Consider the following 26,841-nt stretch of genomic DNA (forward strand, 5'->3'; position numbering starts at 1 on the left):
TAGCCTACTTAAGTACAAATAATGTACTTTTTATAAACTAGTCAAAAAGTACACAAATACGGTATGCTGCTTTTTTACAGTTACACGAAACCCAATTTGTTGATTCTTGCCACTGGAAAGATAGATGATCGGCAACCCTAGGTTCGGTTTAAATTTTAGAATTAATTTAGATGCTATTAAATTTAAATATCACACATGGGTTTATTTTGGTTACACTTTAAGACGGGAGCTAATGAGTATAGCCTACAAAGGCAGAATAAACCCCCTGCGCTGCAGGAAAACCATGCAGACTGAACTGTGGAGTGGAAGGAAACAGAGGGCGGGACGTCTCCGCCCTTAAAAAAGAAAAGAAAAAAACCGTGTGGATGAAACTCTCTAAGGAGGGGAACATTGCTGTGTAGTTCGATAACCTCTCTGCCGAGGAACCTATATCCTTCCTCCTTCTTCTTCTCTTTCTTCCTTCTTTAACTTGGACCAAAAAAGCCATCCTCATGAAAGACAAAACGACCACTCTCACATGTAAGTAGAATGCAGATTTATTAGAGGTCGATGGATGTCTTTGTTTAAAAAACGTACTTCTCGTTCCCGACTTGTTTTCAAAGTCGATCGATAATAATCTTACAGAGGTACTCAGAAGTATGTCTGATTTTACCAGGCTGTTGGTTCTAATAATAATCGCTTTGTGAGGGTACTGCTGAGGTACACAGCCCACTCTCTGTGTTCAGTGAAGACAGCTCTGGCAGACATACTTGGGGGGCGCTCCGTTCACCCCATAATCCAGTGACCTGGATTTATGATGCTCTTGTATGAAGGCTCGCTGACAGGGGGTCTGTGAAAAGTGCCAGAGTAGCCTTGGCAACTCACTTTAGCAACTTGTTGAACTCCGGAGCTGCAGCCTTTGAAATGAGAACTCGGTCGGAGCTGAAAGGTTTGTTTGTTGTCCATGGAAACTTAATCTGGAGCGTGTTTATGCAGATCAGACCGCATTCATGAAAAAATAGACACTTGTTTCACTTTTACGCAACACCTTTTATTTCCCATTTTATGCACAAAGTCTAAAGTGGATTTTGTAAATTGTTGTCTAAACTGAATCCAAAGAAAAGTTGCGTCAGTTATGCAATTGTGGATATTTTTGCGCCTGCCGGTTTCATTCTTACGCACGGTAGCATGCTTTTAGGTGGATCTGGACTTAGGTGAGTCAGACTAGCATACTTCCATTCCAGGCAGGAGTGCAGATAAAAACCAGGTGCCTTACATAACCGTACCTAACTGAACCCGTCTGCACTACTGTGTGCCAACCAGCGCACAAAACTCAGCGCAGGATGCGTCTGTATTCCTAATTCAATTCTAATCATGTCATTGAAGTGTTCTGTCTGCTTCCGATTGGTTTCCTGGTGGATTAAAACAGATTGTGGGTCTGATATCTCTGTCCTCTTTCCCCCTTGTTTGAGCTCAGGAGTTGCTCAGGCTGTACTTTTCCACTCACAGTGGCTTTTTCTTGGCACAGAGCCTCCCTTTGCTCAGGCTCTCCACTCGCGTCTTTTGTATACCGAGGGGAACCTGCGTCACTCCAGGTCGTTTTAATTGAGAGGCAGCCAAACAGTGAAGCTGATAGGGCTGGTTAAGAGGCTATCAGTTTATTTGTACAGGACTGGGTTGCAAACTGAGGAGAGGCTGCATGGAGAGCATGGGCAAAAAGTTACATAAACAATGAGAGGGGAGTAAGCCCAGGAGATCAAAGAAAACTTGTTAGAACACTTTTGGTCTACTTAAATACAAGTTTAAAGTTGATTTAGAACTCCTCGAGCTCAAATGGGCATCTCATGTTTCTAAACTGGCGCATCTGGATGTCATTATCTGAAATGTTTTGTTTACGCAGCCTTGATAGGTCTTATTTTGCTGTCTTGGTGACAGTTTCAGACCGTGTGTCATACGTGCAGCAGTTTCTATGGTGCTGCACAAACATAAGTACAAATAGTACAACCCGGCCTTTCATTGACTGGAGTTGTGGTAAAGATTTTTTTTGTAGCTTTTTCCTATGTTTTTGACGCAAGCACGTTTCAAAAGGTGTGGCTATGACACGCTGAGAGCGCAACGGCCTCTGATTGGTCGAGTTTGCAATCGATCTTCTCCTCACGGTCCAGTTAGCAGGAGGAAATATTTGTGGAGGAGGACGCCCAGCAGAGGGGTGTGAGTGTTTGGTGAGGGGGGCAGCTCCTCCCTCATCCTGGTAATAAAAGTAGAGTCAAAAAAGGAGGAGAGTCATATTTTGTGTTGTTGAGCACAGAGCTGTTTGACTTGTCATCATGACGATCAAAACAGAAACAGAGAAGCCGGTCATGACTTACTCCAAAACTAGAGGGCTTGTGGCTTTAGTCACCGGTATGAAATCATTACTGGATATTGTTTTGCCTCATGGATGGATTCCTTCTGCTTTTTTATCCAAAAGTCTAACATTTTCTTGTTTTTTTTCTCTCTTTTGTGTTGTAGCTTTTATGAAACAGAGGAGGATGGGGCTGAACGACTTCATTCAGAGGCTCGCCACAAACTCCTACGCCTGCAAGCAGTGAGTACCAACTGACTCATGTTATTGTTCTGCATTCATTGTAGGGACAAAACATTGAGAAACACAGAAATGAAATGCTTGTGTCCTTGAGGAAACTTTATGACTCAATTTGCCTCCCAGACCAGCTGATTCAGATGTAAACAATGCAGGATGCTTTTGTGCTTTGTTAGGAAATAGACTAAATGTGAACTCTTTGCTTTTTCCAGCCCTGAAGTTCAGTCTATTCTGAACTTGAGTCCTCCTCAGGATGCTGAGCTCATGAACACAAACCCGTCTCCTCCTGTAAGTATCTTTCACACTAAACACTAGATTGTGTGCTCTTTCCTTTGTTTACTTTTACTATTTGCACAGATACACATGCATCCTCTGTTTGTGCATTTTGTTTATCATGTTAAAGCTCTAACATCCTCCTCCTTCTTTCCATCTCTTACAGCCCAGTCCATCCCAACAAATCAACCTTGGTCCTTCCTCCAACCCGTCAGCAAAACCAAGTGACTTCCACTTCCTCAAAGTGATTGGAAAAGGCAGCTTCGGCAAAGTTTTGCTTGCACGACACCGCACTGACGACGAGTTTTACGCAGTCAAAGTCTTACAGAAAAAGGCCATCTTAAAGAAGAAGGAGGTAAATGCATGTTCATGCAAGCTTTTCATGCTTATGACAAAAGGTTTCTCCTCCTTAACCCCCTTTTCTTTGTGTTTCTCAGGAGAAGCACATCATGTCAGAGAGGAATGTGCTGCTAAAGAATGTCAAGCACCCGTTCTTGGTGGGCCTGCACTACTCTTTCCAAACGGCGGACAAGCTCTACTTCATCTTGGACTACATCAACGGAGGAGAGGTGAGTTACTGGCCAGAAAAAAGATGAGTATGCAGCAGAAATGATAGAAGAGGAGGAAGGAAATGGGCTATTTAAAGAAGCAGCAAAGGACAAATGATTTGTTAAGGAGGAAATGTAAAAAGATGGATGTAGCTGGAAGGGACAGAAGTTTTCAGAGGGATGATTTAACACCAGAGTCTGAGATAAAGGGGAGGGAAAGACAGACAGACACAGTGGGATATCCTGTCATGAGAAGCAGAATAGAAGTCTTTCTTTCTCTCTAAAGGAAACACCTCACAGGAAATCATAGGGTGGGTTGGGACAGCAGGAGAGACTGCGGGCCAAAATTAGCAAGCTCAGTGTGTGTCTAATCGAGCTAATTTCCTGCTATTGTTGCACAAGCAGAGACAGTGCTGATTAAATATGGGCCTCATCAGGAAACAGGATGCATTTTCTCTCATTTTCTTTCTTCCCTTTCTCTTTTCTTCCCTTGTTCTCTACTCCACCTTTAGCCTTTAATTCATCTGCCTTTCTTAGTCAGACTTTATAAGCCCTCTCCTTCCTTTTAGTATTTTTATTGCGCCTTCTAATTTCCTTTCTTTCCTCTTGGGATTTTGTAGATAATCTTTGAACATAAAAAAGAGCCATTGAAGCTTAAGTTTCTGCAAACACATGTTGCAATAAACTTTTTTTCTCTTTTTCTTCCAGTTGTTCTACCACCTACAGAGAGAGCGCTGCTTCCTTGAGCCAAGAGCGAGGTTCTACGCTGCCGAGATCGCCAGCGCACTCGGGTACCTCCACTCACTCAACATTGTCTACAGAGACCTGAAGCCAGAGAACATCCTGCTGGACTCAGAGGGACACATCATTCTGACAGATTTCGGCCTGTGCAAGGAGAACATCGAACCCAACGGGACCACGTCGACTTTCTGCGGTACGCCAGAGGTGAGAACGAAATACTGTGTAATTCAGAACTCATTTTTTCTCACAGCTTTTTCATCATTTTGTAGTGTTTCTCATCATTTGTCCATGTTCGTTTCTCTGCAGTATTTAGCTCCTGAAGTTCTACACAAGCAGCCGTACGACAGAACAGTAGACTGGTGGTGTTTAGGAGCTGTTCTCTATGAGATGCTCTATGGCCTGGTGAGTACAATTCACATTAGCCTTAACTAATTGTTGCACAATGAGTAGAAATGCAACAAAAACACTGTTGAGACACACAGAGAGCCATTCCTATCTCACTTTTACTTGAATTTACGCATGACTTCAGCAGATAAAATCACAGCTCATCATGTGGATGTCATTCTTGTTGTTGTCCTGATGCTAATCACCCTCATCTTTTTGTCCCTACACAGCCTCCGTTCTACAGTCGCAACACAGCCGAGATGTACGACAACATTCTGAACAAGCCGCTTCAACTGAAACCCAATATTTCCAACGCGGCCAGGCACCTGCTGGAGGGTCTCCTGCAGAAGGACCGCACCAAGAGGCTAGGCTGCACAGACGACTTTGTAGGTGTTTGGTCATGTGATCATATGTTTACATGTCACACATGTGTTAGAGCATCATTTAATCATTCGTGTCTTTTTACAGATCGAGATCAAGAACCACATGTTTTTCTCCCCCATCAACTGGGACGACCTCAATGCCAAGAAAATCACCCCTCCCTTCAACCCTAACGTGGTACGTTCCTTTTGTAACACTCTAATAAGTCCTCGTGATTGTCTGATGTCCTACAGTAATGTAGCCAAAGTCCACAAAGTCAAATATTTTCCTTTACATAACTAGATCAAGAGAATGGAACATCCTAGCCATGGATTAAAACATCTCCAATTATGGGAAGGTATTTTGACTATTCCAGCCTGACTAATCCTCACTTGTCTCCCCTTCCCTCCATCAGACGGGACCCAACGACCTGCGGCACTTTGATCCAGAGTTCACAGACGAGCCGGTACCCAACTCCATCGGCTGTTCCCCAGACAGCGCGCTTGTCACAGCCAGCATCAAAGAGGCGGCTGAGGCCTTCGTGGGTTTCTCCTACGCCCCCTCCATGGATTCATACCTATAGGATTTAACACAACGTGGGCCCCAGCACAGACTCAATGGACAAGAACTGGGGTTTTTCCATTGACTTGCATCTTGACCCCACTTTACATTTCCAATCAGGATGATGGATAGATCTGCACACACCTTCGCAACAATTCAAAATAATCTGTACATACAACTTTTCATAATCTGAATGCATTTAGAAGACGTCCTACAAGAGGATGCCCGCCAAAATAAATGAACTCACTGGGATTGTGATCCTCCATCTTACCCTGATGAAGCAATGCACAAATCCTTCAACTGTCTACAACAAGCCTTCACCTTACAAGCTCTGCAACCTTCAAATCTTTGGGTGGAAGTCCTTTACACACAACCAACAAGCACACACAACTTTTTCTCCAAAGGAAAAGGCTGGACTGTTCTGTACAAACCCGAAGAAGGATTTCCGTCTTCATCCATGTAGCGAAACTTCTCAGAACTTTTGAGGTTCAGTCAAACCACCCACTGAGACCGAGCTTTTGAGTTTTGAGCAGCTTGGAGACCACAGTCATTTTGGTGCTTTAGTTTCTTTTCATTTACTGTCTGGAAAGGGAGTCATTCGAAGTTGAATGTTACAGAGGGGGATGTTCTTATTTTTTTCTCTTTAAATGTGCCTTTTTTTTCTCTCCATCAGAGCTCGCATCTTTGGTTTTGTGTCATCGAAGTTACCTTGATTTCCTTTATCTTTAGGAGTCACCAGAGAAAACGATGTAGCACTAAATTAATACATCAGCTCTGCCTTTAACATATGAGATTCCAAACAATGTTCCACGTCTTCATTTGCACATAAAACTAGAATGGTAACGCTGACAGAGAGAAGGAGAGAGCACCGCTGCTAGAAAGAGAGTGAAGTGTCTGCGTGGTTCTGCTTACCAACATGTCCCCCTCATTTAGTCTTCCATTCGCCTCACGATAACGTACCAACGGCCGAACTCGAGCCGAGCTGACAACATCAACAAACTGAACATTCCATTTTAATATTGCTGTAATGACGGTATTTAAGTTTGTTTGTATATTTGGAGTCATGTGTACTAGTTTTAATGTATATTGAACAAAAAACTAAGGTATGCTTAAATATGTATATGTAACAATTCATGTTCAATGTACTGTAAATTGTAAAATTGTTTAAGATTTATGTGACCATGTTTGGTTTGCAATAAAAGTTTAACTTTATTACATCTTAGACACTTGTATTTGATTATTGCTGAATGGATCACATGTATGACATTGATTATGGACTTCAGTTTGAAATAAGTCAATCCTTTTTAGATAATCTGGTATTGATGTTGCCACAAATAGCCAACAGAGATTAAAGCAAATAAGCACACAAAATCAAGTTCTTTTAAGTTAAAGTTTTCCTAAAAGAAATGTAAAGAAGAAGATGAAATGATAAAAATCAACAAGTCCTGGCTGCAGCCAGACGGCCTGCATTAGTTAAGAGTGGACTTTACCCTCTGACATGCGTCAGCGATCTTACACAATGACAGTGACGTACAAGTGTATGACTCTGTGTTCGTTATGTGGATCGACTGGTTTTGCAGACAAGTTATTGACTGCTAAGGTCGCTCAATATTAATGAATCCAATTCAGCAGAGCTGATTTTTATTGTAAGAGAGAGGTATTGACTTTTCTTTTTCATGTACAATTGCATCAATTTTAACTGCTGCAGAAATAAAATGCTGCATCATCAGGGGAGGTTACAGCCGGTCAGTGTGTGGAGTAGGGCAGGATTTGTCCTTTCACTTGAGTTTGAGGTGGTGTCTTTACATAGGACACTGAATGTCTGAGATACAGGGGGTTATTACGGGGTTGACGACTTACTACCTGGGAAGGGGATGAAGTGAAGAAAGAATTTAACTATAAAGACTTGCATGAAAAGACGACTACCCTGGTCTAAAGCCATAAACTTTTTTAAAGATCTGCACTTGTCTGGCTAAAAGTTGGAGTCGTAGAACTGAAGCAAGTTCAAAGTATTCTAAAAATGTTTACTGATTGAATAAAAACAGACAGTTTTTAATCACCACTGATAATCAGGGTCCTACATAATTATAAAACTCTGATAGCATCTTACAGCCATTAATTCTCTATCTACAATGATCTACATGGGTCCTGCATGTGTTATATCAGAGATCTACATTCTGTTCTACAGTCACTGGAACACTGTTATAGCAGACATTTTTAATCCTTGTATTTGTGTGTTCCAGCAGTCTTAGCCATAATGAACAGGGCTGTTGCTGATCAATCACCATACAAAGGGCCAGAATAAATAAAAGCATGTATTGTGGAGTAAATCTAGTCACACTGTTAAATAATTTAAATTTCATCAAAAGACTTTTTGGTCTTTTTTCTTCCACATGTTCCCACTGGTCTGTAGGGTTTTTTTCTTCTTTATTTGCATTGGCCTAAAACTTGTGGATAACACATCTAGATATGCTCTGTATCTGTTAGTCCTGCACTGCCATCTGCTGGCCAAGCTGTTGACTGCAACTGCCAATGACCTTTTAGCATTTGTGTTGCTAAACATAGATGGACAACAATGGCATAATAGACACTATGTTTGTTTTTGGTCTGGGCAAAAGATAATTGTAGATGTGAGAGCCTCTGGCATAGCTGTCAATAAAGTAAACACTTCTCTTTTATTCTTTACAAATTTTGACAGGTGCGTTAAGCATACTTAGAGTTGTGCTTTTGCTATAATATATTAGTCTGTGCACCATCTGCATTGTCTGGCTTTTTCTGATGTAGGGCTAAGTCAGTATCATTTAAAGTTTAAGGTAGAAGAAAGTCACATCCTAAATTGATCAGTATTGCTTTTAGTGTTCTAATTACAAAAATAAGAACCTTCAGGTGCATTTCTAGTGTTTATACAAAGTCAGATTTACTCGGTCTCATAGGAAAAAAATATAATAATTGCATTTTTGTGAACACAAGGCCTGTGGTGAGGCCACAAATTCTGTCAAAAAATATGCATCCTTTCCTTTATTTTCTGAAGAATTTACAACTGGAAAATATAACATCAAACAGTGCAAAAAATAAAAGTTAAAATGGTTTTTTGCCTTAAATGTTAAAATTGCTTTAACACAGCTTCTTGGGATTTACAGAAAAGAGCTGAATTATTAGCTCCCCTAATGAAAATTTCATTGTATTATTCAAGTGCTGTTAAACACTTGGATGATACACAAGGATTTTTTAACACAGCTTTCCAAACATCCTAGTTTTATTTTGGAAGCTTACATTATTTTACTTTGCACACAGAAACAAAAAGACAAAATTATTTAACTAAAACCAAAAACCATTAGGGCCACATGTGGCCAACACAATACAGGCCAGATCTGGCTCATTATATTTTAGGGTATTTCAAGAAAATCTGATATAAAATACTTTTTAAGACCCTCTCCAGATACAGATCTCAGTTTTTAAGAGATTGAGTCATGCTTGACATGTCAACACACAAGGTCAAGCTCAACAGAATATCTTATGCAAATGTGCACAAAAAAAAAAGGCTTTCTGGAGCATTTTGAGATAAGACTATGAGAACAGAGACAATGGTTTGATACCAAAAATTAGCTGACAGTAAAAGGTCCTAAAAGGAGCCACACCACAATCCAGAAGTTTCATTTACAGGTTTTAAATTGCAGTTAAATCTAAAAACAATAAGACCATAGATTCACTTTTAAAGAAAAATACTGAACTCTTTTTAGCCTTGGCTAAAGATCTTGTAGATAAACAAGTAAGTAAGCAGTTTTTTTTTTTTCCCGCATTTGAGAATTGAAATAATACTTGAACAGACCTTAAGATCGTTAGGTTCTTTTGTTCAATAACTTTGCTAGTGAACATTAGGGTCAGTTTATTAAGCTAATTAAAAATACTGTCAAATTCAGATGAGATTTATATATGTTTCTCTTTATGGTAGTTGCTGCTGTGTTGTTCCACCATTCGTGTTGACTTGTGTTCCTCTGTGATAAAGTGACTCAAATACACTCTGTTTTTTTTTTGTTTGTTTGTTTGTTTGTTTGTTTGTTTGTTTGCTCTTGCTGCTGCAGATCAAACCTCTCATGGACACTAAAGCATATCACTGATCATCATTTTCCTGTTTTTTCTCAGCAGGAATAATTTAAGTCATGCACTGAAGCTAACAAATGAGACAAGTTCAGACATGACAGAACATTATGTTCACTTCCAAATTTAAAGCCTTAAGGCTGAAAGCCTTGCCTTTGATGGGACAGTGACGTATTTGAAAATCACATGGTTGAAGAAATAAAAGATGAAATAAGCACATGAAAATGTCCCAACAGCTAGAATGACGTCAGACATGACGCAGATCTATCAGAATATTGTGTGATTGAATTAACCATTGTAAACAACTGACTCAAAAAAATAAACAGTCAAATTTTGTGATGACAATAAAAACTGAAAACAACTGCAAAATGTAACCCCTTTTAAGTCTACATCAAAGACTTGTAATACTTTATTTATTAACATATAATACTCACCATAACCCAAGCTAGGCCCAACTCATGATGCCAACACTAGCCATTACCCAAACAAGTTTTTGCACATGATACTTGGCCAACATCTGGCCCACATGACACAAAAAAAAGCTGCCAAAAAAAGTACCAGATTTGGGTCACATGTGTAGCTATCCAGGAAGAAAGCAAAAAGGAAAAAAAAAAAAAAAGAAAATTAAGACTTCTGCTACAATATTCAATAATTCACACAAGTGGTTTAAAAAAACAGAAATTTTCAAATAGTTTTATGTTATACTTCAAATGGTGAAGGCTGGCTGACCTATCCTGACACACTTTCTTAAACTGTAGCTTTTACTGTTGTATACTAGCTTGCAAAGTGCCTTTACAAAGTATCCACCCCCATGGCTGTTTCCCCCTAGTCTCGATTGTATAAATCAATCATGGTCAATATAATATGGCTTTAAAAAAAAAAAAAAAAAAAAAAATCTATCTGTGTGGATAGGTCTCAAGTAGGCATGCACATCTGGACACTATTACAGCTAATAAAATAGCTGGGGTGACAGTTCGCTGTCCTGGCTGTTAGGCAATGTGACCACAACCATGATAATAAATCACTTTAAAACTTAGTGCAAATTCAACAAATGGGTGTGTTCTTAGATTTTTTTTTCCTTGCATATTTTCACTGTATTCATTTTTCAGAGTCTGATACTGCTCTGGTATAACAGTTCCTTGCCTTAATGGTCCCAGACCATTTGTTGTAGTGTAACAGAAATTCCTCAAGGAGGCAATATTTCCATTTATCCTGAGCTTTCAGCATGGCAAGTTAAAAATCAGTGATTTATTATTTAATCACACCACTGAAACTATTGTTTGAGCCATTAAGAAGCTGAATCCATTCTGCCTGAGATAGTTAGAGAGCTTTATGTACCGACTGAATTGAAATCGAGATAACTTAAGATTATACAGAGACATAAGACCGCAGGTGGGTTAAGTTAGTCTTCAAAGTAAAAAACAAACAAGTAAATAGGCAACATAACGCATTCTCAGATTTTCAAGAATGAAATTTTGGGACTTGCCAACACAAAACTATTGAAATATTTTATCCTTTAGATGTACATTCTTTCTGTTGCATCACATAGGCAGAGATAAACCTTATCCTTTTGAGATTCCCTTTGATGAAATGAGCCTTACCCAGGTTGTCCTGACCCACATGTGCTTCCCTACTGCCAGTCATGATAGGACAGCTGATTTATTGTGGTCGAAGCACAAAAAATCCTTTGCAGATTTATGAATCAGCAATAATAATCTATACGACATGTTGATAATTTCTGTAAGGGTCATTCTGTTGTGCAATGGGTAGTCGGTGATTCACATTTACAAATAAGTCACTGATAATGTGTTGGACTTTGGCTTATAACTACAGCAAAACTTGTGCTATTGGAGTTCTTTTAGTGCTTTTTTGTAGGAATTGTTTGTTTTTTTTTTTAGTCAAAGATCTGAAAACTTCTTTCAACATTTCGGATCAAACCAAAACATTTTATTTGCTCAAAGCAGTGTTATGCAACTTTGGCCTTTGGATTATCAATAGGTGTGTCTGCTGATTATGATCATGCTGGGTAAGTAAAACTTTTTCATTTTAGAAAGTGTAGCAGATTAAGCTTAATCAAACAGCAACTGTCTTAAGAAAAATAAGTCTTGCAAACAGGGGTCTTATATATCATATATCATAAATCACTTTGGAGCCCTGAAGTTGTTACCATGTATTAAAAAAATTGTACTCAAGCTTCATGAAACCTACAAGATTTTTTGTAAAGGTGGATGTGGGAAGAAAATCTTTTGAAATTATATACTCCTGGGCATTTGCAGACGTGCTAGTCTAGTAAAAGCAGTCTGCAGCAAGTCGGCTACTTTAGTAGACTTGGTTTCTAGGTTTTAACTTAACACAAGAGCGTACTTATGGTAAACTTCACTGAAGATCAAATAACAGTGGTTAAAACAGGTCACACTTTGGACGTTTGAACGCATTTGCTGAAAGTAGGCCAGGCGCACAGAGTAGGCTACATTCTGTCATATATGATGCAGCAGGGCAGGTGTAACAGCACGGCCCTGTTGCACTCCCAGAAAGAATAGGACACAAAAACCCAGCAAACAGCAGGCGGCCATGTCGTTTGTTTGAACGTGCAGTATAGGAAAAAAAGGCATTATTGACACAGGTGTAATTTATGGCTTGATACTCAATGGTGGTTGTCGCAGCAGGAAATCTTGTACTGTACTCCAAATCTGGAGCTACAAGTTACACAGACAGAGCACGGAAGGACACAAAGTAGTTCTCTATCCAAAACATAAGTAATGGCTCACTGAACTCTTAGTTTTTGTATAAACACATTCTATATAGGCACTGTTAGAGGGACACGTTTGGACCAATGAGACTGCACGCTAGGCATTCTGACGCCAATTCCACGTCTATCATTGGTGCTCCGGGCGGTAGTGGGCGGGCCTAAACAGCTGCCTTACCAAAACAAGATGAGAGCGTGCGCCGACACGAGTGAGCTCGAGCTGAGGAAAGTCTCTGTAGTACAAAAAAGTCTGCAGAAGAAAGTGAATGGACCGACAACGATACATTTAAGCTAAAAGCAGAGACACCACTGGGGCGTCAGGTAGGGAACTTAATGATTGATATTACAACTTAACTGCCTGTTTAGTTGACGTTTAAATGCTGTAAATATTGTTAAAGTTGCATGTAAGTAATGGGCAAGCCCACACTTGAAGTCAACAGCTAACTTTAGCTTTTGTTATTGGGTTGTCAGTTGTGGTCTTTGGGTTGTAGCCTCCAAAAATGCCCTTTTGGCATACTAGAACAAATTTATAGACTTTAGAAAGACTGAAATAAGACAAAACAAAATTCAATCAAATAACAGGTAAGTAAATACGCTTATGGAGAGGTCACCAGACTAAATTCACTGGAAACAGGATAATAGCTAAAGCTGCAAAACAGCAATTTCAGGAACTACTTCCAGTTTCACTCAATATCCTTGTGTCATAGAAACAGCTGCAAGAATCCACTGTGAGCTTCACAGGGCTGGTATTTATGACAGGGCATTCAAGTAGAAGTCAACTTGTCTCTAAGGCCACCCAGAGCATCAGCTGGTGTATGTTTATCCCAGGGATACAAATGAGATGAAAGCGGTGGATTTGGTCCTTTAAGTTATTAAAGTTTCACCCATCTCTAATGCATATGGTTTGGTCAAATTTTAGTTAAAAAAAGATTAATGCAGTCACATATAAGTCTGGGTTCAGTGACTAAATATCGTTTAGTGTTGTAATAGATGTAGTTTTCAGACACTGCATGGGAAGTCCAGCATGCATACAGTACTGGATTAAAAGTATAAAAAAATATTCTGTTAACATGGCTAGGGAGAGTGCAGTATAGATGTATCATGTGTGTTTTGTAGAAATAGGAATGCTTTGGCCATTCCTGTGGGAAAATTCAAACATTATAGTTGCTTTTATACAAAGCATAGCAGTGGGAGATGTAGGAATTTAACAAGAAATTAAGTGCAGAAAGCTCAGAGTACTAAAGAAAGTTATTGGCAAAGGTGCAGAGTATTGAAGGTATAAGGCAATGCACAAAAAGCCCAGTACTGAACAGTATAGCTATTACAGAGTATTGCACAATTGGCTCGATGAAAAAAAATCAATGTCATTCAGTTAAGGATCCGTGTTGCACACTAGGTCATTGAATAACGTCTGGTTTTGTTTGTTTCCACTGTTATACCTAAAGGTGGTTGACGATGGACCTCAACAGTGAGACCAGGAAGATGACCTCCTACCTCCCAGCTAACCCGTCCTCTGAGACTGAGAGACTGGCTCCAACAAAAGGCCCAGGTACATTACCATGTTGATACTGATCAAAGCTACAGGTGTGTCTGTTATTTTTGGAGCGTGTATATTACACAGTTGACATCTTAAGACTGTACCTGTGTTATTAAGGGATCCTCTATAGCAGACTTTCTCTGAAATCCATTAGCCAGCCTCCACAAACAGCTGAGCCTAACAAAAGAGTTAAAATATCAGAATTGAAAAAATATGACCCAGAGAAAACAGAAACCACAAATCTGTGATTTGGCTTGTATAAAAAGTCCTGCAATAATATTTTCTCAGCACAGTTATCACGATAGGTCAGTAAAGCTGCCTCCTGGAACAGATGCATGATTTCCAAGAACATAACAATTGTGATCAGTCAGCTAAAACTTTTTGCTGCATTGACATTTTTTCCGAATCACTGATTAATGATGTTTATGGCTGTAATGATGCCTTTGTTCCAGGGCACTCTGACCTTGGTGGCGTTAAACAAAAAATGTAACACACTCTCATCACAAAGTGCATGTGCATCAGTTTGAAAAAAATGTTCTAGAAGAAGGCTTTATGAGCATGTTGTCTGTCAGCCTTACCTTATTTCGCAAAGAAGCTAAAAGTGATTAAACATTGCCAAGTTTGCATCAAAGCTAATATAATTGACTGAATGACACTTAATGACAACATTCATAAAACCTCCTTCATGTGAACAACAGGTGTCTTGTCATGATTATGACAGTGTCATGTCACTCTTCTGCATACTCCTTCAAATAAAGTGTTTTCGTGAGATTTAAGAACATAAACTACTAAAAAAGCTGAAAACGCTGAATCAGTATTTTAAATCAGTAGTTCAGAACTTGAAAAATTGGGAGCAGGCTTTAAACTAATTTGCTGCTAAAAAATAAAATTAAAATAACAGAGAAAATCTTTTGTTTTGAAGACCCAAATCATCCTTTTTTTGAGTCAGGCTTTGATCAGCTAAGCAGCTGCTGAAGTGTGACGGAATGCATGAAAACACAAATACTTAAACTTCTTATTTTCAACATGCAGTGGCTCAGTCCCATTTGTAAGTTTAACCCCAGCCCCTCGATTTCGAGGGTCCCTTTGCTTCTTAAAAGAGCTACAAGGAGTAGTGGTGAAATCCTCCCCTACGAGATAGAGGTGGGAGAAAAGATCAATTCTTAGATGCATCGTGATGTGGAGGTGGAAGATTCTGAAAGTCCAATAATCAATAAGAGTCAATTATTTAAATATGTAATACTGTGGAATAGCAGGAACAAAAAGGTTGAACTTTGACACACAGCGCGTAACAGCAAGATTTAGGTTACCAGTTGTTCATCTTTGAAAAAAGACATTTTCATTTTGTAATTTCAGAAATGTTGTTGTTGCCAATCGCTTCCACTTTGTTATAATACCACTGACAGTTGACTGTGGAATATTTAGGAGCAAGGAAATTTCACAACTGGACCTGTTGCACAGGTGGCATCCTATCACAGTACCACGCTGGAATTCACTGAGCTCCTGAGAGTGACCCATTCTTTCACAAATGTTTGTAGAAACAGTCTGCATGCCTAGGTGCTTGATTTTATACACCTGTGGCCATGGAAGCGATTGGAACACCTGATTTCAATTATTTGGATGGGTGAGTGAATACTTTTGGCAATATAGTGTATCTCCCATTAGATGATAGTGGAAATTTAATTCATCTCTTTTCTTGACACAGTGAGAAAAACAGAAATGTAAATAAAAAAAACCAAGTGCATCAAAATGCATCAATAATCGATTAGGAATTGAATGGTAATCAAATCAAATCGTGAAGTGCCTAAAGATTTGAGAGATTCCTTCCTCTGCTACGACACTTCAAGCTTCTGATAAGTCATCACCGATAGATATCAACAGCATTAAACAGACATGTGAACAATCTGGGAGATTTTCCGTTCCACTTGACTTGGCGTGTGCCTCTGGGAAATATCAGTTTGAAGGCGCATGTACCCTAAGCATTTCACCCTACCCATCCATTCTAACAAGAATCAGGACACCCTACCCCTAGTCGTGACCACACAAAATGTAGGAGTAGGGGTAAAAGTTAGGGGCAAGGAACAAATTGGTATCCTCACCCATGGGGAATGTGATCAGTGATTGTGTGTCATTTAAGTTTCACATGGTTAGAAAGCACCTTTCTGAAATGAAACGATACAGGTGGCAGCTAGCAATCTGTGAATCTGTTCGTCTGAATAGCACAATTTATAGCCAATGTTTTGAAATGCCTCAGAGTATTTAGATAAGAATTACAATCATTATAAAACACATAAAAGAGAAAAAATAAGCAAGCCATATACCACTGGCATCAAATCATTACTCATGGTTAACAAATTCACTCAGAGAAAAAGCAACTGGATATCCTGAGTTTAGGAAAAACCATGTAAAAACATGTTTTAAAACCATGTATACCATACTTTTTTATAAACAAATCTATTATATTGTAACTGACACTCTTATCCAAAGAGAATACATGAAAATATCTAAAATATAAAATAGAGTACTTATGTTATTATATAATGCCACTTTATGGCAGCGGAGGATGCATCACAACAGCATATGGACCCTGCAGTTTTAAGCTGCATCTGTGTTTTTTGCATGTAGCACAAATATAATCATACAACCTGTAAAACAAAAAGTCTTACTAGTATGATTGTCTGGATATTTGCAAGTCTTTGCCATTAATGTCTTGGAGCCAGTACATAATAATAAAGAATATTATTTGCTTTCAGTAGCATTATTAACAAGGTATATACAAGTACAAGTACAATACAAGGTAAAGTGGACTGCAGTACTTCATAAGTATAAAAGAATAATTTCATTATTTTACTACTGCTTGTTTGAAGATTGGGCACAATCTTGAATTCAGAGGCTTGTCAGAAATATATTGTACATGGATTTTTCAGGGCCGATATCAGTGCTGATTATTAGTAGTTCAGGAGACTGATACCAGTATTTGGGATCGATGTGGATTTATTTTGATGAACAAAATGTTTTTAATGTGACAAAAGAAAAATTGAATGATAAAAAATAAGGAAACCAACAATTTAAGACTAGCTCTGCTGATATGAGAAACATCACAGAGCAACACAGTAGAAGTAAGAAAATACTAAGCAATGCTGTACACTCCCTGTGTCAGTGCCACACAGGTCTCGGTGTTGATTGGCTGGCAGTGGTGTGACATCTAACCAGTCAGATAGTGTGGGTAGGACACAGTGTTTCCCCTACCATTCTATTAGGGGTGGTGGGTAAAGTCATCAGTTTTGTTTTTCTACTTTCCTGTTTGGTTAAACTCCTCTTACATGCTGAGCACACACACAATGACTCACAGGACTGCTTAAGCATTCTTCTTGTAAACCTCTGACCTCTCTTTGCCCTTAGTCAGCACTGTTAGAGGATGTCATGGGGGGGAACTTACAGGGGAAAAAGCTGTGGTCCCGTCATGAATTATGTAACACAGATCATTAACATTATTCCTTCATTTCATAAATATTTTAGTTATTTATTGATGTTGTCTGGTCTTCTGTTGTTGTATCATACCATGTGTTACAACCTTTCTGCAATTTTTTCTTCATTTGAATGTAAAATAACCATTTCTAAAGGTACCACTAAATGCTGAGAATACTTAGTTCGGCCACCCAGGTGTATTTAAAGCCACCAAAGTATATTTAAAGCCACCCATGAATATTTGCTGACTTTAAAAAAGAAACATTTATATATTGTTGCCATCTTTGCATGTGAGATAGAGATTCACTGGTGCATCCTGCCCATAAGTGCACTAATTGAGGTGCAGTGTCTCATGATAAAAATTAAGCTTCAAATGCTGTAGTATCCACATTTTTCTGTTGCTTTTGATGGTTGTAACATGCTACTTCAGCAACAATAAGCATTCCCACACGCAGATCCCCCGCTATGATTACACAACACTGAGTGAAACATTTCTTCAGGGGGGTGATGTTATATGGACATCTTTGCACAATATAGGCTACTCCTGATAAATAGTCAAAAGAGCAGGAACAGAAAAAAATCACACAGAATGAGGCAGAACAGGAAGGCCATCTTTACTGCCCAAGTACAGCATCCTTCTGCGGGAAATGCTTTTTTGTGTTTTATTCCACCATCAAAACATAGCTAGTTTTAAATATTGTCAAATGTTCTTTGCTGAATGTGTAGTCCCTCCTCTTATAATAATTTTTCCCTGGTTTCTCAGGTTACCCCAGTATTTTCCTCACAGGAGATTTGTTACCTGAGTTTCTGTGCAATGATTAAGCTACTAACTGTATTATGTGTTTAAGCCAACACAGAAACTGCACATGATCATGCTCTTTTAAAAACCACCCGCTCTCAATTAGAAGAAAATACTTAATTCATCACTAGAGGGAACGAAAGGTTATTGGATTGGCCACCCTCCAGAGAGGTCAGAGCATGAGGTCAGCTACATAACATAACTGCTCAGTGTCAGAGAGGTTTAGTGCCTCACTCTGTGAAACCTTACTGCAGCAGTGGATGGCTGACGTGTGGCTTTAACAGTCTCTCTTGACTTTTTCACTGCCCTGTCAGCAGTATAGAGTTCCAAAACATCAGTGCAAAGTGTCGAAATATTACTCCAAACCCCCCAGATTTGGGACACTGTTTAAAATATAGTTTAAATATATAATGTGACCTTTTTTTTTTAAATACTGACACCCAATATTTAATGAAAAAAAAAACAAAAACAACATTTCAAATGTTGAGAGATAGAAAGCTAGCTGCTTTTGGAAAACTGTGTTCCCACTGGAGTTTGATGTTAAAAACATGTTTTGAAAAAGTTGGGACAGTGACCTTTAAAACATGTAAAAAGCTAAAATAAAACACTCGGAATCTCACAGAGTTAATAAGATGAATGGGTATAAAAGAAGCATCCTATATCAAAGGAGGCTGAGGATTCTAAGCCCGGTTTTGGTCAAGATTTGACTCCCCCGACGATCGTGGGGGTGTATACCGACTGGAGCCTCGTCGCAAACGATTATTTAGCTGAGTAGTCTGCATGTGTGTGGTGTCGACACAATTCATTTACTGCTCCAAATTGCGTCGTAGCCTCCCAGACCCTGAATCGTAAATATCAAACATGTTTGATATTTACGATTCTAGGTCGTAGTGCCGCTGACGGACTACCAACAACAACCAATGAGAGCGAGCACACCGGTAGCGTCACCAGACGAATCATACGTACTTTCACCACTCACAACCATAAACACAACTGTACCTTAATTCCAGCCAGGATTTCGTCTTGAGTCTTTCCCTTGTCTTATAATTGTTGCTGGACCTGTAACACACGCCAGGACAGCCTGTTGTGGAGAGACAGCAGGAAGGTATCGACAGACATCCGTGTTTTGTTTTGTTTTTCTGAAGTCACGTGATCGAGGTCGGAAGCAGGTCGGCAGGTGTGTGGTCTCCAGTGATCTGACAGTCTGGCTGGGTCTTCTAGTGTGTGCGTTCAGAGGATTAAGGATGAAAAATCTTTGGAAATTGTCCTGAAGTCTGTGGTCTCCCACCGTTTTAAAATCGTCCCAGATTTAAAAATCGTCTAGTGTGTGGCCGGCCTAAGGTAGAGATGGTGAGGGATGCACCACTCAGACAAAGGGCAACACTTTCAGAATGGCATTTTAACATAAATCTGCTAAAAAGCTAGGGATTTTGACTTTTACTAATATCATGAAAGAGTCAGAGAATCTGAAGAAATCGCTGCATGCAGGAACACGCCAAAATACCAGTATCAGATGTTTACAATCTTTGGGCTCTCAGGTAACCCTGTATAAAAAGCAAGACCCCGTAGATGTCTGTAGTGGACATCACTACATGGACACAGAGACAGAAGACAGTGTTTGGAGCAAAGATCAATACTTCATCCACAAATGCAAGCTTAAACTCTACCACGTAAGGGGGAAACCTTCAAACCCGAATCACCACCTTTCAGGGCCTGAGATCATACACCTCACTTTCCAGAAACAGTTTTGTTCAAAAGAGGTGACACTACCAACAAATTTGTTTTATTTATTTAACCTTTATTTTACCAGGCTCGCCCCATTGAGATCAAAGATCTCTTTTTCAAGGGGGACCTGGCCAAAAATGGCCGCAATGCAGACCTTTCCTGACTTTTTGAGGAGCTCTCTCTGACATCAAATTCAAATTGAGTGCATTATTTCCTTTAAAGGTGAATTTATCTGTTTCAACATTTGATTTGCTGTTTTCAACTAAATATGGGGTTTCAGTGTTTGCAAATCATCACACCTGTTTTAATGTGCATTTTACACTGCATCCTAAATTTGTTGTTGAATTCTAGGTTGTATACTCAGGCAGTTAATATGCACTGAAAAACAAGAACATTTGTTTAGGTAAGAAAATAAATGATTTAAAGAGTAGGCTAAACCTGTAATCGGTTCACCTGGGCTTATCCCATGATTTGCACAACAGTACAGAGTAACACATGTAAATTCCTAGAACGTGGTGAGTTTTGTGGAAATACAATACCTGTTTTTGGCCAGGTACCATGTCACTCTAATCCCTGAATACTACAGTCTTTTACTGTAATTGTGTGCATGATCAGATTATGTATAGACTGAGGCGGGCAGGTGACAAGGATACAAATGCTGCATGAGGAATTAAACAGCACTTTGTTCAATCATGTCAGCACTTTGTTCAATCATGTCAGCACTGAGTGAGTAATGCAGTTTGTACTCTACAGTTTGTACTTCTTGTTTTTTTGTTTTGTGTACCTCTTGAGTCACACAAACCTGACATGCAAGATAGACTGTTCAACTGCATGGGATCTATTTCACATCCATCCAGGCAATATCCAGGGCAGAACCTTTCAAAACATCTTGGACAGTGTCTGCCACATTCATCATGGGCCAGCTTGACAGGCAGCCATTACCTTTGTTCACTTTCAGTGGAGCCAGGTGGTGAATCCAACAGCTGCCATTGCTTACAGGCTTGCAACACAACTAAACCACATCCATAGCCCATTTCCTTTAAATGACAATAGTCATTTCATTCTTAAACCACAGATCAGTACCCAGCTTGGATCAAATATGCTCATGTCCACTAAGTCTGCTCGGAATATGAGTGTCATGATTGATGACCAGCTAACCTTCAAGATCCATGTGGCCTCGATTGCTTGGTCTTGCTAAATTACCTTCTGTAACATTAAGAGGATCAGAGCCTACCTGACAAAGCATGCAACACAGCTCCTGGTACAGGTTCTTTTAATATTGCACTTTGACTACTGCAACTCATTACTGGCAGGCCTCCCTACATGCACATTTAGACCTCTGGAGATGATCCAGAACACAGGAGCACATCTGGTCTTCAACCAGCCCAAGACAGCTCAGGTCCGTCCTCTGTTCATCTCTCTACACTGGCTTCTCATTGCAGCTCGCATCAAATTCAAAACTCTCATCAGTGCGTACAAAGCAGTAACTAAAACTGCCCCTGTTTACCTGGAATCCCTCATCCAGGTCTACACTCCCTCTTGCCCACCACGCTAGTCCGCTAGTCCAGCAAAAAGCACCTGGTACCTCCATCACATCAGGGTCCTAAGTGACTAGCTTGACTCTCTGATGTCCTCAGTGGTGGAATGGATTACTCAACTACATTAGATGCACAGAGTCCCTTTCTACTTTCAAGAGAATGCTAAAGACCCAGCTCTATCAAGAACCACCTTTCCAGTGGTTGAATGAGTCTCCCAGCTGCTGTCAGTTCGCACTGTGCTGCTCTACCTCTGGGGTTTTTGTGCCCAGCTTTGTGAGTGACCCAGCACTGGGTACTGTGGTCATTATTTTTGGTGAGGACAGTTTCATTGATGGTGATGATGAGAGGTCTTGTGTTAATGATTGATTATTTCATTGCTGATATTTATTGTTGAAAACATAAAATAATTAAGAAAATAAAATTATACACGCAATGTGCATAGCCTCTAGCACCATCTGCTTCCAATTTGACTTTAAGCACTTTGTAGCAGCCTGGGAATGTTCTAGCAGCAGGGGTGAACATTTCAAGTATTTTGACACCTGTGGAGTGATGCTTTCCCCTTCTTTTTTTCTTTAAATGTTAGTTTTCCAACAGCTATCAGATGTAGAACAGCCACTGTCTTCAATCAGAGGTCATATAATACAACCAGGCACTTTGGGAAAACAATAGAAGAAATTACAAGATAATAGTCACATTAACTCTTTTCACACATCATTGACAGCTCATATACTTAAAATTAACAATCCATCCCTAACCCAGGAAACAGGAATAACTGACAGCAGTTTTTAACAGCTTGAAGAGGGCTAGTGTTTTTTTAATTGTAAAGGTACTATGTGATGTATATTTTTTTGTTTCTGTCTGTCTCCAGGCTGCAGCTGGCTGGTGGTGGTGGCGGCTGTAGCAGCCTCTCTGAGCGGACTGATGCTGGGATATGAAATGGGTCTAACCTCTGGAGTCCTCCTGCAGCTGCGAGGCCTCCTCTCACTCTCCTGCCGGGAACAGGAACTGCTGGTCAGCTCACACCTGCTCGGTGCTCTCCTCATCTGCCTGGTCGGGGGTCCTATTCTGGATCGTTATGGCCGCCGCTGCTCACTGCTCCTCAGCGCTGCCCTGGTGGTTGGAGGAACAGTCATGCTCATTGCCTTCTCCTCACTTATATCCCTGACTCTTGGACGAGTTATTATCGGCATGGGGACAGCACTGTCGGGGACAGGAGCATGTCTTTACATCGCAGAGATCTCACCGAGGGAAAGGAGGGGACTGCTGGTGACACTGTACGAGCTGATGCTGGTTGTGGGAGTCATGCTGGGGTTCAGCTGTAGCTATGCCTTTGCTACTCTTCCTCATGGGTGGGCGTATACATTTGGACTTGTAATCCCACCTGCACTGCTGCAGTTCAGTGTTCTTTTGTTTCTTCCACCAAGCCCTCGCTTCCTGGTCACCCAAGGAAAGGTAGAGCATGCCAAGATGGTGTTAGCCAGGATGAGGGGTGGGGTTCAGGAACATGTGGAAATGGAGCTCAGAGACATCCAGGTGGGGCTCAAAGAGGAAGCAGAGCATAGTTTTCGGGAGTTATTTAGTTCCAAGGCTAACTTGCGTTCTCGGCTGCTAACAGGTGTAGCATTAGTGTTCCTACAGCAAGCCACGGGTCAGCCCAACATCCTCTCCTATGCCTCACCTCTACTTCGCAGCGTCGGCTACAACAGCGACGCCGCAGCAACGTTAGCATCAACAGGGTTTGGAGTGGTCAAAGTAGTTGGCACCATCCCGGCAGTGCTGCTGGTCGACCGTGTGGGACCTAAGAGCTTTTTGTGCGTGGGTGCTGTCGCAATGGGATTGTCTTTAGTTGCTCTTGGCACATTGACTCTGCAAAGCCACACCCACCTCACCAGCCTGTGTAAAAGTCAGACTTTAACAAACCACACACAAACTCCGTGGGATTTTAACAGAACGTTTGTAGACTTTAATGAAAGTGACTTTTTCCCTACTGACCCCACCCAATGGGGCAGTGAAGAGGCACAGCAGATAGGCCAAGAGGATGATGGGATTATGGTGCCAGGAGGAGGAAGGACTAATGTAGAGGTGTCTTCCTCACTGAGGGTGGCATCATTGATCAGCTTGCTGGTGTATGTGGCAGCCTTCTCCATAAGCCTCGGGCCAAGTATGTATCAGGTCATGCATTTTCATTCAAGCGCTCTTTTTACTCACACACATAGCAATGCAAACCATCAAACTAGTGACCGACATTGTAATTTAAGATACCTTTAGGCCTTCTATCTTAAAAATGATTGTATACCATTGGCGTTCACACCTTAGCATTATGCTCACCAAGCCTTTTGTGGTGTTTTGTCAAACAACAGCTATGTCTTGTATGCAGCCAGCATTTATATGTTAATACATCTTGTTAATCTGGTTCTAATGGTTGCAGCTGGAAGCAAGTTATGCATTAAGTACAAAGTGCAGCAATTTATCATACAATAACTAGGGCATGGTAAAGTAGAAATTAAAATGTTTTGCTGATAAATCAGTGTTACTTTAAAAATTAAGACTTGACCTACAACTTTGCACTGAAAAATTCAAATACCTAAAACCTTTCAAGACTTTTGTAAACCATAATTAATGCATTTGTATTCATGATTTATGTGTTTCTTTTGCAGTGGTTTATGTCGTTCTCAGTGAGATCTTCCCTATGGGCGTCAGAGGCAGGGCTGTGTCTGTGGTGTCAGCAGTAAACTGGGCCACAAATCTACTCATCTCCATGACGTTCCTCACAGTTACAGGTCTGTTTGTTTGTTAATGTGAATAAATAATTAACTCATGAGTTTAACTGATGAATTATTGTTTTAAGGAAGCTTAGTTCAGTTTAGGTCAAGAATTTCTAAGGAGATAAGCATACAGAGTTCTTTTGTTTAACTAATGAAACAAGTAAATGAAAAATACTATAAAAATGTTCACTGTGAAAACCAGAGTCGTAAATGCCATTGTGAGTTTTTAGAGTTAGGAGACAGGCTGAAATTCTTACAGATCCCTCTCTATGGCCTACAAAGGCAAACCAGACCCTCAGCAAGCAGATGAATTCTTTCTGTGAATTATTTTAACAGCCTGTGACTGTCACCACAGGTTGGTGTCAGAGGAGGAAACAAACACAGGTCACCAAAATAGCTTCCTATCACATTTTCAGCAGCTGAGACACTGTGAGCAACATGATTGAGTGTTAAAAAAAAAAAACGTCCGCCATTGTTTGTCTAATAACACTTGAGATGCATTGCAGGAATAGCAATAAGATTGAAGGTAATATTTTGGTGGCCAAGATCACCAAAAGGATTTAAATATTTTAACAGCTTATGTTTACATTGGACCAGTTCTTGTGTAGATTTGTAGAAATCATATAATCTACAACATGTATTTTTGATTCCATAGAAGTTGGTGGTAGGGTTTTCACAAAAATATGGCATTTACCATTTAGGAATAAAGGCCAAGGTCAACTTTAGTTATAATGTGCTTTTGAAACAGAGTTTGTACCAAAGAGAATGCATTTAAAATAGTCAAAGTCACTATCCAGGTCACTTTTAGTAGTTAATGGTTAAAGATTTTTTTCCAGTGTCATGGCCTGATTAACTTAGTTTGCTATTTAGTACATGTAAGCAACACTACAACAAACACCTGGGCTAGCGGCTTAGGAAAAGTCAGCACACATGTATGTTGACAGGTAATTTGCAGGAATAAGAGGATGTTTTTCTCTTTAGAGCGGATTGGAGTGCCTAATGTGATGTTCCTCTACGCTTCCATGAGTTTTGTTCTGCTGGTGTTTGTCATCCTCTGTATCCCCGAGACCAAAGGTCGCACACTAGAGGAGATATCCAAAGAATTAGCCAAGAAGTGAGAAACAGCTGACACACAACCTTTCTGTTTAAAGAGCAAACTAGTTTGTGTGATGGGTTGATTTATCTTCTGTTTTTTTTTTCGTTTGTTTTTTTGTTTTACCAGGAAGCACTTTGAGGTGAAGCTGTACCGCCAGATTCAGCCTCAGGAGGGACTGATCAGTAAGGGCAGCATGTCCAAAGAGATCCCAGTAAATGTCTGACTCCTTTAACAGACAACTACTTCACCAGACAACTAGGGATCCACAAGGACTACATTTGATCAAAATGCACTCCCCAACATCCCTGCAGTCTAAGCTGATTACTATATTAATTGTTCTGTCAGAGTTCCTTCCAGCTACATACTGCATGTAAAGGAAGAATGCAGCAGGGATGGTGGAAAGCACAAAGTTAGAATTAAATATTGGGTAAGGTTTGGGGTATTTGCTCAAATAAAAGCTCTGGGTTCACTCTTGCTTGATAAAGGGCAGTAAAGAGAGGTCAGTGACAGGGATTTGATTTCTAAATGTGGAAAATATAGCACTGTCAATCAGTTAAAATTGTAATTTTGATTAATCACTATAGAGGCTGTGATTAATCACAATTTCAGTACTCTTATTTTATAAAAAAATTTAATACTTGAGATGTGCCTTGTTTAAATGCAAAATATGTCAGTGACTAGCAGCCTGTAATAACACAGCCAAAATTTAGGGTTTCAGGGTGGCCAATCAGATGACAGGTGGGATCCAGGTCAACCTGCTAGGATCCCTCCTGCTGTTCAGCCAGAATAACCTGAGGCCATACAGCTCATTGCGTGATCCACTAAGCCTACAGGGCACTTTATAGATGCAAACATACGGCCAATCTGACAACTACATTTGCACTTTGCACAATATTAAAGGTACAGTGTGTAAAATTGGGACTATCAACATCTAACAGTCAATTCTGGAGTGTGATGCTCATTTCTCTGGTGATAACTGTGGGAACCAGTGAAGTTTAAAAATCAATACATGCTTAACTGTTATTTGGTTCCTTCTATGGTGCCATAGAAACAGGCAAAATGCAAAAATCCAAGATGGCAGCGTCCTTGGAGGGGACCCTCCCTATGTATGAATAAAAGGCTTATTCTGAGTTAATTTAAAACATAAATTTAAAAAATGTGTTATCAGATGTCAACACTAATTTAGATCAATCTACTTATAAATGTTATGTTTCATTTTAACCAAGCTTGTTTTGCTAAATGCTAATAGGCTAAATATTACACACTGCACCTTTAAGCCAGGTGTTTCCAAACATCCTAACTCAAGTACAAAAGCATGTTGGCTGAGAGTAAGACAACAAATGATTTATCTAGTCTAGCAGAAGGAGCCTCTTTGTCCAGCTTGCATTGGTTCACTGTCTTTTCAAATGGCAGTATTTTTCAAATCACCCAATTATAATGCAGAAACTTCATCTGCATGTACTGTGACTGACTCAGTCAGGAGAAGTGACCTGTGAGCTACAGCACAGTGAGGAGACAGCTATTTAGTAACAGGGATTTGTGTGTCAGTGATGCTGAACTTTTCTTTTTTCTTGGTAAAAAGAGACTCAAGTCTGCTGTGCAGTTCTTATATTTCATTAAGTCAACAGAACCAGAGTAACAT

At 39.9% G+C, this 26,841-nt stretch overlaps 2 protein-coding genes across 4 annotated transcripts; both read left to right on the top strand.

Annotated features, from left to right (window-relative positions):
* The first annotated feature begins 364 nt into the window (after nt 1-364).
* Nucleotides 365-6,649, top strand: LOC121521495 (serine/threonine-protein kinase Sgk1). 2 transcript variants are annotated; one of them, XM_041805522.1, is made up of 10 exons: nt 365-519; nt 2,491-2,566; nt 2,773-2,848; nt 3,000-3,188; nt 3,271-3,402; nt 4,090-4,326; nt 4,429-4,524; nt 4,737-4,892; nt 4,975-5,064; nt 5,282-6,649. In XM_041805522.1, exons 1-10 carry the CDS (start codon nt 492-494, stop codon nt 5,447-5,449), a joined length of 1,248 nt encoding a protein of 415 aa, XP_041661456.1. In that variant the 5' UTR covers nt 365-491; the 3' UTR covers nt 5,450-6,649. The 2 variants fall into 2 exon arrangements, with proteins under 2 accessions (XP_041661456.1, XP_041661454.1); XM_041805520.1 differs by lacking the exon at nt 365-519 and adding an exon at nt 2,229-2,382.
* A 4,813-nt stretch (nt 6,650-11,462) lies between these two features.
* slc2a12 (solute carrier family 2 member 12) lies at nt 11,463-26,189 on the top strand. Of its 2 annotated transcripts, none has more exons than XM_041805668.1 (6): nt 11,463-11,551; nt 13,717-13,820; nt 22,207-23,499; nt 23,996-24,118; nt 25,085-25,217; nt 25,326-26,189. In XM_041805668.1, exons 2-6 carry the CDS (start codon nt 13,727-13,729, stop codon nt 25,420-25,422), a joined length of 1,740 nt encoding a protein of 579 aa, XP_041661602.1. In that variant the 5' UTR covers nt 11,463-11,551; nt 13,717-13,726; the 3' UTR covers nt 25,423-26,189. The 2 variants fall into 2 exon arrangements, with proteins under 2 accessions (XP_041661602.1, XP_041661601.1); XM_041805667.1 differs by lacking the exon at nt 11,463-11,551 and adding an exon at nt 12,471-12,592.
* Nucleotides 26,190-26,841: the final 652 nt, after the last annotated feature.

Source organism: Cheilinus undulatus, linkage group 14, assembly GCF_018320785.1.
Source record: "Cheilinus undulatus linkage group 14, ASM1832078v1, whole genome shotgun sequence".
NCBI classification, from domain to species: domain Eukaryota; kingdom Metazoa; phylum Chordata; class Actinopteri; order Labriformes; family Labridae; genus Cheilinus; species Cheilinus undulatus.